This window comes from Nicotiana tomentosiformis, chromosome 4 (assembly GCF_000390325.3).
Source record: "Nicotiana tomentosiformis chromosome 4, ASM39032v3, whole genome shotgun sequence".
Lineage (NCBI taxonomy): Eukaryota > Viridiplantae > Streptophyta > Magnoliopsida > Solanales > Solanaceae > Nicotiana > Nicotiana tomentosiformis.
In genome coordinates, this window is record NC_090815.1 from 136,527,641 (window position 1) to 136,538,648 (window position 11,008).

Sequence of the window (11,008 nt, forward strand, 5' to 3'; positions counted from 1 at the left end):
CGGCTTATCGGTTATCGGCTTTTAAATGTATTAATCCGCTAGCCACCCGATAAGATATCGGGCGGATTAGTATCGATTTAGCTATTATCGGGCGGTTTATCAGCCTAGTTCAATCTGTATTACAGAGGACTATTTTGGTCCTTCATGTTACAGCCTATTAGTTGTTACACCAAAATTGATACCTCTAAACACTAAAGAAATCTGCTAGTGCCCACTGACGCTGCTTTCAGTTCAGACTACAAATATTGGAGCAATGGATGCAATTGCACATGACGCACATACTATTTTCATAAAGATCACATCAATACTAATTTAATATGTAAAGATCTAGATAAAAAAGATCTAAAGGCAAAGCTGTAAAGATATTTAATTTACACATGCTTAAATCACTATTTGCTAGTACGTGATTAATCCATACATAGAAATAACAAAGAGTACAAAACTTTATACACATATTTACACATGCTTATTAATCACCAATTTACTATCCATATATAGTAATCACTTGAAATCTTAACTGTTTTATAATAATGATGAATGGAGATTCTATTAACACTTAACACTTCCTAACATGGCAATTACACCTGTCAAAATGAGTCCAGAATATAACTAGAGATAAAATAAAAATTTAGACATAAAATCTATAACAATTGGAGACATCCACAAAATACAATTGCTGCAGCTAACGCCTAACAGTACTTCAATTTCTGCAGCTTCAAAGTTCAAACAACAACCTAAGAGTCTTTGGAATCACTCTGCAGTGGTAGAACCATTTACATTATTAATAGCATTCAAGAAATAACAAACTGCTAACATCCAACAACCTAGCACTATATAACTCAGATGGTAGCATGCTTGAAATATGACAGCTTGAGGGCACAAGACTTTACAAAATGAGATCAATGAGTTTGCAGATACACCTTAACATTTGAGCTAATTAGTAGAATTATATAAACTGTTGATCTAACAATTCATGTTTGTTGTTAATATATTAACATATTTATTAACATTGTATTACAATTCGAATTCTTACCAGATATATTAACACTACAATCAATTACGGAAGGGTCTTTTCCATCGCTGGTTAAATCTGAAGAAAATAAATTAAAATAAGGAGTCGTGTGATAAATATAAGCATATCCACAACACTTATATACAACAAATATAGTAACAATATTATTACCTTGTTCAAGCTGCTCGATTTAATCAATATATTCCTTAACACTAATAGATTATTTTAATTTTTCATTTCGAAGCCAATCTTGAAGACACACTAGAGCTTGCACCAATTTAGGAGTTAATGAACTCCTAAATGAATCAAGAAGACGTCCTCCCGTACTAAATGCACATTCGGATGCCACACTTGAAACCGGAACCGCTAATACATCACGAGCCATCTCCGCAAGAACAGAAAATCTAGCTGAGTTCAATTTTCACCATAGAAGAACATCAAATTCTTTAGTGTCATCCTCAGTTTCTTCGCCAAAATATTTATCTAACTCTGTTTTAGTATCCACACCTCCACTCCTACTTTTATATTTTTTTATATCTTGTATTAGTGATTCTAAAAGTCCTGTATTTTGGGTGCTTACTTGACTGTCAGAAAGCTCGAAAGTAGAAGTGTCCAATGAAGAACAATCTGAAGATGAAGCAAGCACGACACCTTTTGAGCTGGGCTTTACATACTCACTAAATAATGAAGTCATGTACTTCTTCACTTCTGCTTGTATAGTTTCCCCCGGATCTTCACCAAATATCTTTACAAGTGCATAACCAACTGATTCGAGCTTGTAACGTGGATCCAAAATACATGAGATGAAAATTAACTTGTTCATTTTCCCTGGATCACCCCAATACTTATTAAACTTTTCCTTCATCTTCTTTGCCATTTCACTTAAAACTGTATCTTCATTTGCTATCAATTGCTTCAAATAAACATCAACCGCACAAATTTCAAGAAAATAAATATTCGATATAACATAACGTGATCCGGATATTTTCAAAGTAAGAAGATAGAAGATTTCAAGAAACTTTGTAATTCTTTTTACATTCTCCCAATCACTACTCAAAAGTTCACCTGTAGGAATTCCAACTTCAATATAAGAATGCTCAAGATAATGTCTTAGGCCAATTTCACTAGATGCATAATGTGAAAATGCACTTTCAAATTCAACAGACCCGCGCAACATCAAGTAGGTGGAATTCCACCTAGTTGGAACATCCAAGCATAAAGTTTTTTTACAATTGAGTTGTTCATCATCAAAACATTCTTGAAACCTCTTCAACCTCGTAGGAGACTGCCTAACATATCTCACTGCATGCCTAACACGTTCAATAGACATTTAAGATTCTTTTAAACCATCCTGGACCACAAGATTCATGATGTGAACAATACATCTCACGTGAAGGTGATTACCGTTCATCAAATTAGTTCCCATTTTTGTTAATTGCTTAGACAATTCTTTTACTGTCACATCATTGGAGCTTGCATTATCAACTGTGACAGTGAAGATCTTATTTATCCCCCACTCGCGTAAGCACCTACCAATACCATTTTCCATATCTTCGCCTTTATGACTAACAATAGGACAAAAATTAATTATTCTTTTATGCATATTCCATTCACTATCAATCCAATGGGCAGTGATACACATATAATTGATTCTTTGTATAGAAGTCCAGGTATCAGTGGTAATACATACTCTTTATTTCGTTTCTATAAAAGACCTCTTCAATTTTTGCTTTTTTTCATTAAAAAGATCAAAACAATCCCTAGTTACAGTACTACGGGAAGGGATCCGAAAATAAGGTTGTGCCACTTTCATAAAGTCTCTAAAACCTTCTTTCTCAACAAAGCTTAAAGGAAGCTCATCAACTATTACCATACGACATAATGCCTTCCTATACTATTCTTGATCAAATTTTCAAGTAACAACAACTACGTCACCCTGACTATCCCCCAGAACAGATTGAAAACCTAAATTTGATTATTTTTTTATCAACAATAGCAGGGCGTTTAGGACACTTAAACATATGAGAAAGACGTGTCGACGTACCGTCTTTAGTCTTAAAACAATATTCAATAAAGCAATAGTCACATTTTGCTTTTGTACTCCCTTCGTAAGTAATAATTTTTGTAAAATGACCCCACACAATAGACCTTTTTTTTCCTTTTTTGGTTATATTTGACTCCGTTATTTCAAATTGGCTTATTGCATTTGAATTAGAAGCCCCACTTTTACCCATCATCTTATCACTTTGTATATTTTCAGCGATGCTATGAGTCACAACAACAAGAAAAGAAAAAGAATTAAAATAACAATTTCCTTAACGGATATTTAAACAGAACCTGTCAAAATCGATCTCAAAACAGCACAAGCAGAGAAGGCAACCATTGGAATTTCAACAAGAAAATAAACTTACCATCTGCTGCTCTGGGCTCTGGCTATGGCGAGAGGGAGAGGCGAGACGACGAGTTTGCGAGTTGGCGAGAGGGAGAGGCGAGTTAGCGAGAGGGAGACGGTGAGTCTGCTGCTCTGGCTGCTGGGTGTAATACTGAAATTAACACTTTTAGACGTTAGGGTTTTTATTTTCTAATGTCTCAAATCTAAATGCCTAATAGAGTATTGGTAAAGAAGGGTACTGGACTACTATGAAGAAACACTTTTAAGTTTTAACACTTCTGCTTGTATAATGCCACGGCCCACGATAAGAAAGAGATTTTTATTACTTATTTAATATACATATTGCATATATATTCTTAACGGGTTAACAGATTATCCGTTAAATAAATTGAATAATCCGTCCCCAAACCGATAAGCCGTTAATAAAAAAAATTTTAATGTGTTCCCCATCCGTTAAACCGTTAACCCGATATCAATAAGCCAATAAGCCATTAAGCCATTTTTGCGGTTCGGTTTTCGATTTCGGTTCGATTTTGAACACCCCTACTCTCTTGTACGGATAACCCATCTACAGATTTGGGTTGGGCCGTGGTTGAGGTTCTACAACTGAGCCTTGGCCCAACTCTTTAACATCTGTTTTATTATCATCAGTTAAAATTGGGAGAAATTCAAAAATAGCCAGATTTACAAGTGGTAATTAAAAAATAGCCACAGTTTCAAAAGTAATCGAAATTTAGCCACTTTTTATGTAAAGATAAATCTGAACAAAAATACTGTTCAAAATCAGGAAAATATTCCAGCATATTATACTGGAGTTCCAGTATATTATAGTGGAACTCCAACATATTATACTGGAGTTCCAGTATAATATACTGGTCCAGCAGAATATGCTGGAAGTTCATACACAAGTGTTCCAATCTCGAGTATATTATGCTCGAACTTTCCGCGTATTGGAGTTCCAGCATAATATGCTCGAAATTCATACACATGTGCACCAATCTCCAGTATATTATGCTGGACCGGTCCATGTTGCAGTAAAATAGTGGCTATTTTTCAATGACTTTACAAACGCTGGCTATTTTTGAATTACCAATGCGAAAACTGGCTAGCCCGTGCTATTTTTATGTTAAAATTTACAAGTACTACTGTTTAACTTTTAAGCAAAAGGAGAACAATTAAAAAAAAATCAAACATAAAAGAAATACTAGTGAATAAGGGTGCTTATTGAGCGGATCGGGCGGATAATTACGCTTAACAGTTCGGCTTATCGGTTATCGGATTATAAATGTCGTAATCTGCTAATCATCCAATAAGACAATGGATAAATTGATATCAGATTAACGATTATTGGGAGGTTTATCGGCCAAACCAAATAGAAATTTTTTTATCATAGCATGTTGCTGCTCTAGCTTCACAACTCGATCATATGTTGTAATTCTAATGTATATTCGAGGTGCTTTCTCTGCACATGATAATAAATCCCACAGTATATTATGTACATGTTGGATATGAGACTATCTCAATCACTGCACCCAAATGAAGCAGCAACCTTAATTATCAAGCCAAATAACAGGAATGGAGCAGAGAAGAAAGGACTGTGATCACTTCCAATTGGCTCTTTTTTTATCATAGCATCTTGATGCACTTTCTCTGTTCTAATACATATGTTGTTATCACATCCAACATGTATATAGTATACTGTGGGATCTATTACTCTGGAATAAATATTTTGAATACTCAATAAAGTTAAAAGTGTAAATATAAAAATTCTTAACGGATTAACGGTTTATCCGATAAGAAAATTAAGTAATCCGCTCCCTAACCGTTAAGCCGTTAATTATAAAATCTCAATCCGTTCACCATCCATTACCCCGATAATCCGATACCAATAAGCCAATAAGTCATCAGTTCAGTTCGATTAACGGTTACGGTTCGATTTTGAATGCCCTACTAGTGAATTTATACATATGTTGAGTATCAACAATTCAGAGCATTAAAACTTGTAATGTGGTGTCCCACTAATTAAAAGGACCCCCACTTTTCCATCCACAAATTACCATGAAAGGTGTAATAATTTAACCTAGGATTTAATTATAAGAGAATGAAAAGATACTACCTACTATTAATTAGTACTCCTAGTCCCGAATAAAAGGGAACAAAGAAGAAAAGAAACAGACTAGACAACTTAGATATTGTTTTCAAAATAATCTCTCGTAAAAATATTCAAATTGTGATAACTTGATCATTGAGCTATTTTGTTAGACAACTTAAGTCGAAGAAGTGTTAATGCTCCAAACCACAAGACCAGAGGGCATGGGCGTAGGCAAGAGTTGACCTACGGGTTTAATCGAAGTCAACAGTCTTTTTGGTCAAATAATATATTTGTATTAAGAAATTTATTAAATATGTATATATATTAAATTTAGAACTCAATCATTAACACTTAAAGTCGTCGTTCTAAAATTCAAAACTCATAAGATTTAAATCTTAGCTAACTCATCTTTGCACAAGACCCAATAAAAATTCCATGACATCCTTTGGTTCACGTAAAGAGTATAAAGCCTTGGTGTCTTTTGGAGTAGCAGATACAACTATTGGTAAACCTTGTCCCATTTTCCTTAATACCTGCAGGAATTAATTCAAAGGAAAATTCTTAAAAACGAAATGAGAAAAAGAAATATAAATTGTATAAACTTAGAGTAAGAAATTGATGTTTTAATTTTCATGCACGAAATCTGTTACAACAATAACATACATATATAGTGTGATCCCACAAGCAGGGTCTGGGATAGTGAGCTGTATGCAAACTCCACCGCTACCTTATTTGAGATAAAAAGGCTATTTTCGATATACGTCGGCACAAGAAAAGCATTTTCAAAAATGTTTGAAAAATACAACAAATGCACGAAATCAAGAGGAGTTATTTATTACATTGAAAGCGTCTTCATCAGTTCGATCATCTCCAATGTATATAGGGAGGACATCATCTGAACTTCCAAATCCAAGATTTTCTAAGAAATATTCCAGGGCGTGACCTTTATTCCACCCAATATTTGGTCGTATCTCAAACACCTATTCATAAAATTAAAAAGATCGATAAATTCTTGTTAGTATAGCTTCAACTTCAAAGAAGAAATGGCACATATTACATAGTTAACCAATTCATTGAAAGAAGATTAATTACCTTCTTGCCTTTGGATAGACGAAAGTTTTGGTATTCTTTTAACACAGTAGAAATGACATTCTCGAGTGTGCCAAGGTCCTGCCATTTGGAGATCATAGTTAACAAAATAAACAGTACCAAATTAAAGTGAGGAATGTTAATAATGGCAGCGGCGGAACCAGAATTTTCTTCAAAGGGTGTTAAAATATAAATAATTAGATATATCGAAAAGTTAAGGGGAGTCAACGTATAGTAAATATACATCAAATAAAAAAATTTATCTAGCAATATAGTTGAATTTTCCGGCGAAGGGGTGTCGCTGACACCCCTTGGTTCAATGTGGCTCCGCCGCCACTGGCTAATGGTATTCAAGATTTAATACGCATATATTGTAAACTATATATAGTATTCCCTCTGTTCCAATTTATGTGAACCTATTTGACTGGGCATAGAGTTTAAGAAAAAATGAAGACTTTTGAAATTTGTGGTCCTAAACATGTCAGAAAGGGGTCCATAGTATTCGTGTGGTTATAAAAACTTCTCATCAAGGGCAGAATTAGAAGTTTAAACTAAATTATTTCTAAATTTAGAAAGGGAGCATTTTTTTTGGAATGGACCAAAAAGGAAATAGGTTCAAATAAACTGGAACGGAGAGAGTATAATTTTTCGACGAAAAGTATTCTACTAACAATGTAATTTGACCAACCTAATTTATATATGTCATGCATACTCGTATTCAAGTTATCTTATTATAGACGATTTACATGCAGTTGGATTTCAGTGATCTGACTGTATAATTTATTTATTTTTTTACAATGAACATGAATAAAACTTGAACTTTGATAATATAACTTTACAAGTTTAATTTCACGTTCAAAGATTTACGTGACAAAAACAGACCTTAGCGTGAACATGTCTGTAGTGTACAGAAATGCAGAATTTGTTGTCTTCAATGTTGACGCCTTTTATACCTTTAGTTCTCTCACTCAAGAGATTAAGAACCTAATTGAAACACATGGAAAAAATATTGGAGAATTAAGTAATCAATTTTTGAAGGAAATTAACTTCAATGCTCATACCAAAAATAATCTAGTTATTTTTTCCTTTCTAATTTGCGTATCATATCTGCAAATTCCATGCATCCATACCTTATGTTTTTCAGGCAAAAACTCTTTCGCAGGTTGGTGAAGAACAACAACTTCATTATCCTAAAATTTCGAAATACAAAAAAAAATCGAGAGACTTAACGACCTTGAAGTTTCACATAATACACACAAATAATTAGAAATTTAATACAGAAAAAATAGCGGACCATATCATCAAAATTTGTTGTTTGATTCAATGGAGCTTCGATATCTAACCCATGACTCCCAGCATAATAAACATTGTTCAATTGTACAAAATCTTGTACCTTGAAACAAAAAGAAAAAGCAGAAGAATTAGCGTAAGTAGGATTAATAATAATTTATAACTTGACTTAGTTCATTATTTTCTGTTTAATTTAAAGGATGTAATATAAACACGCACCTTTTCTCGTCGCCGTCCACTAATTATTGCAGTAGGAAAGCGATTAGCAACTTCACGTAGCACCGTCCTCATCTGAAATTTATATAAAGCTCTCATCAGTAATGTGCCATAGTAATTTGATGATTAATTACTAAAGTTATATTCATCCAAAATTATTTATTTTTTGCATGTGATATTCTACTTCTTTTGAGGTTTTCATCTGTAAGTTTTTTTGCATATATATATATATATATATATATATATATATATATATATAGCTTTTTATTTCATGTAATGCACTATAAAAAGACAGTCTGGTACATGAGGCATCTCGCTTTCACGCAGGGTCTGAGAGAACTGAACATCAAGGGGTGTGACGTAAACAACCTAACCTAATGCAATCATTAGTTGCTGCTTTCACGGCTCAAACACGTAACTTATAGGTCACACCGAGATAACTTTACGATATAATGCACTATGAGTTATTTAAATCTCTTGGTCTGATTAGCGCGAATATTGATTAACCAAAGTTTTGAGACAATTCAATACAAAAAAATAAGAAAAGTAAATTAAAATTGAGAGTGTTTAATTATACCTTATCAGTCATAAAAGCTTCTTCAGGATTTGGTACAATATCAGACAAGGTGCCATCATAATCCAAGAAGATTACTATCTTTCTCCCTTTTGCTATGCTCATCATTTGTTCTAATTTATCCAAAGCAGAAGGATGCTCCATCTGTATATAAATTATCACCAAAACATTATGTAATAATAACAATAAACAATAATAACAAATTCCGTATAATCCCACATAGTGGGGTCTAGGGAGGATAAGTGTACGCAGATTTTACTCATATCCTGTGAAGGTAGAAATATTGTTTCAGATAGACTACCCGATCAAGGAAAAAATGAAAAGGCAATAACAACAACAAGATAAGAAATAACCAGACTAACACAAAGATACGAGGCTGAGAAATAGCAAGATAAGAAATAACAACAAGATAGATAGAATAGCCGAAGCAAAAGAAACCTGCAGATCGATAAGAAGATACAAAAATACGAGACTAATACTAATGTTTAATATTACTCAACAAATTATTTTCAAACAGCTTTCAGTTTGAAAAGTTCTAAAAATTCAAATTTAATTTAACCAAAGTTTTCTATATACATATAATCAAATAAACATCTTCAGCTTAATTTAGATAAAGATCAGAAATGGGCTTACCAGCCAAGAAGTGTACTCAATTGAGAAAGCATTTTCGCCTTCAGTCGATGAGAGCCTTGACAATCCCATATCTTCGATAATGTCTGAAACAAATATATATTTAATCTCAATGTTATAAGAAGCTGTTATTAAAAAAACTGCATGTAGATTACCACAAGTGAAATTTTATAACTTCCAAATGCAGGAAAATCACATTAATATAAATTTATCAAATTTGGAAAGGAGTAGTAGAATAATAGGGTTCTACAAACAAAAGATATATGGTCCATATATATTCAAGGGCTGAGTTAGAAAGCGAGGCATGTGTTCGGCTGAACCTGATAGTTTTAGCCTAAATTTTATATTTAAATTAAGAAATTCACTAAATATGTACAAAAATTAAATTCAGAATCCAGTTTTTAACATGTGATATCTCTATCCTCAAATTTAGAACTAATAAAGTTCAAATTCTAGCTTTTCCTTTGCATATATAGTATGCTAAATAGGGTTCTCAAAACCATATATTTAGCTAAGAGGATCAATGTGCCTAAAACCCTATATCTAGCCTTTAACGTACAAGAATATAATTTATATTTAGGCTCGTGTCTATTTTAATCGTGTACCAAAGCTCCTCTGACCTATCCCTCTATAACTTACTAATTTTGGTAAAGTTAAGTAGTTCTAGTAGCTTCCTTTTTTAAATATGATTATTTCATAAACTAATTCATATTCGCGTTTCGTAAAACTCACCACAGAGGGAACGTTCTTTACCAAGAGTTTTTTCATCTCCAAAGCTCGAAATTAAATTATTGGTGTGATGATAACAACAGATTAATTTCACTGATGGTCATTCAATTATCTTTTAATTTTACTAAAGTTACTTAACTATTTTTGTCACTTAAAAGTAACTAAACTTTACCATTGTTACTTAAAAGTCATTTTGGCTCAAACCCTACCATAAATATGACATGACATAAAATTTAATAGAAAAAATCCAAAATAAATACCACATAAGTTTAAATGGGTCATACCCATTAAATTCATTTCTCCCTTAGTGTGATTTGACCCATAATCTAAATGGGTTTCAATAAGGGAAAAAACGCACACCCCTGATAAAATTAGGTCTTGTGATTTTTTGGGGGGGTTTTGATCGTATAGATACAATTTTTCTTTTGTCTAAACAATTGCAATAGGTTGTCTGTAATTGCATGTCTATTGACAATTTTCGTTATGCACTTTAATTACATATGTTGCTTAGTAAGTAGGTTATTTCTATGTTGGTGTTGCTTAATAAGCAACAATTTGAAATTAATAGAATGTTAGTTTGCGAAAATAGATTCTTATAGCCTTATTACTCATGTATGCTTATGACACATTAATATGTTATGTGAGATGGATACAATACTATTTTTAATCCACTAGAAAATTATAAATATATTATGTGAGTATGATACAATAGTATTTTAACTTCAGTAGAGTTATAAAGCGACTCGGATATGGCATACAAACAAGAGAAGAATTTTTTAATATAGAATATTTGTAAATGAGCATTATGTAACAAAAAAGGCAAGAATTTTGTAGTGTACGATAACTTTTTTAAACTAATATGAATTTTAATATTTTTTTTTTATCGAAACCATTTGGGTTATGGGTCAAATCACATTAAGGGATAAATGGATCTAAAGTGGGTTTGGTCCATTTAAACTTATGTGGCATTTATTTTTGGATTTT

At 32.6% G+C, this 11,008-nt stretch overlaps 2 protein-coding genes across 2 annotated transcripts; both read right to left on the reverse strand.

The window, feature by feature from the left end:
• Window positions 1-1,433: 1,433 nt before the first annotated feature.
• LOC138910576 (zinc finger BED domain-containing protein RICESLEEPER 2-like) lies at window positions 1,434-2,342 on the reverse strand. Its single transcript, XM_070201819.1, has one exon. The coding sequence runs from the start codon at window positions 2,340-2,342 to the stop codon at window positions 1,434-1,436; it is 909 nt and encodes a 302-aa protein (XP_070057920.1).
• A 3,558-nt stretch (window positions 2,343-5,900) lies between these two features.
• On the reverse strand, window positions 5,901-9,429 carry LOC104120740 (probable trehalose-phosphate phosphatase 6). The gene is made up of 9 exons (XM_009632566.4): window positions 9,299-9,429; window positions 8,669-8,809; window positions 8,095-8,166; window positions 7,880-7,978; window positions 7,716-7,775; window positions 7,468-7,569; window positions 6,589-6,666; window positions 6,336-6,476; window positions 5,901-6,029 (listed from the first exon to the last, which is right to left on the reverse strand). Exons 1-9 carry the CDS (start codon window positions 9,365-9,367, stop codon window positions 5,901-5,903), a joined length of 891 nt encoding a protein of 296 aa, XP_009630861.1. The 5' UTR covers window positions 9,368-9,429.
• Window positions 9,430-11,008: the final 1,579 nt, after the last annotated feature.

What these genes read in the sequence shown, in the direction of transcription:
- LOC138910576 (XM_070201819.1), bottom strand. Translation starts at nt 2,342, where the DNA reads ATGTCTATTGAACGTGTTAGGCATGCAGTGAGATATGTTAGGCAGTCT.
- LOC104120740 (XM_009632566.4), bottom strand. Translation starts at nt 9,367, where the DNA reads ATGGGATTGTCAAGGCTCTCATCGACTGAAGGCGAAAATGCTTTCTCA. An exon ending in TTGAGTACACTTCTTGGCTG is followed by an intron (nt 8,810 to 9,298) that starts GTAAGCCCATTT and finishes ATTTATATACAG; the next exon opens with ATGGAGCATCCTTCTGCTTT. An exon ending in AAGCTTTTATGACTGATAAG is followed by an intron (nt 8,167 to 8,668) that starts GTATAATTAAAC and finishes TATAAATTTCAG; the next exon opens with ATGAGGACGGTGCTACGTGA.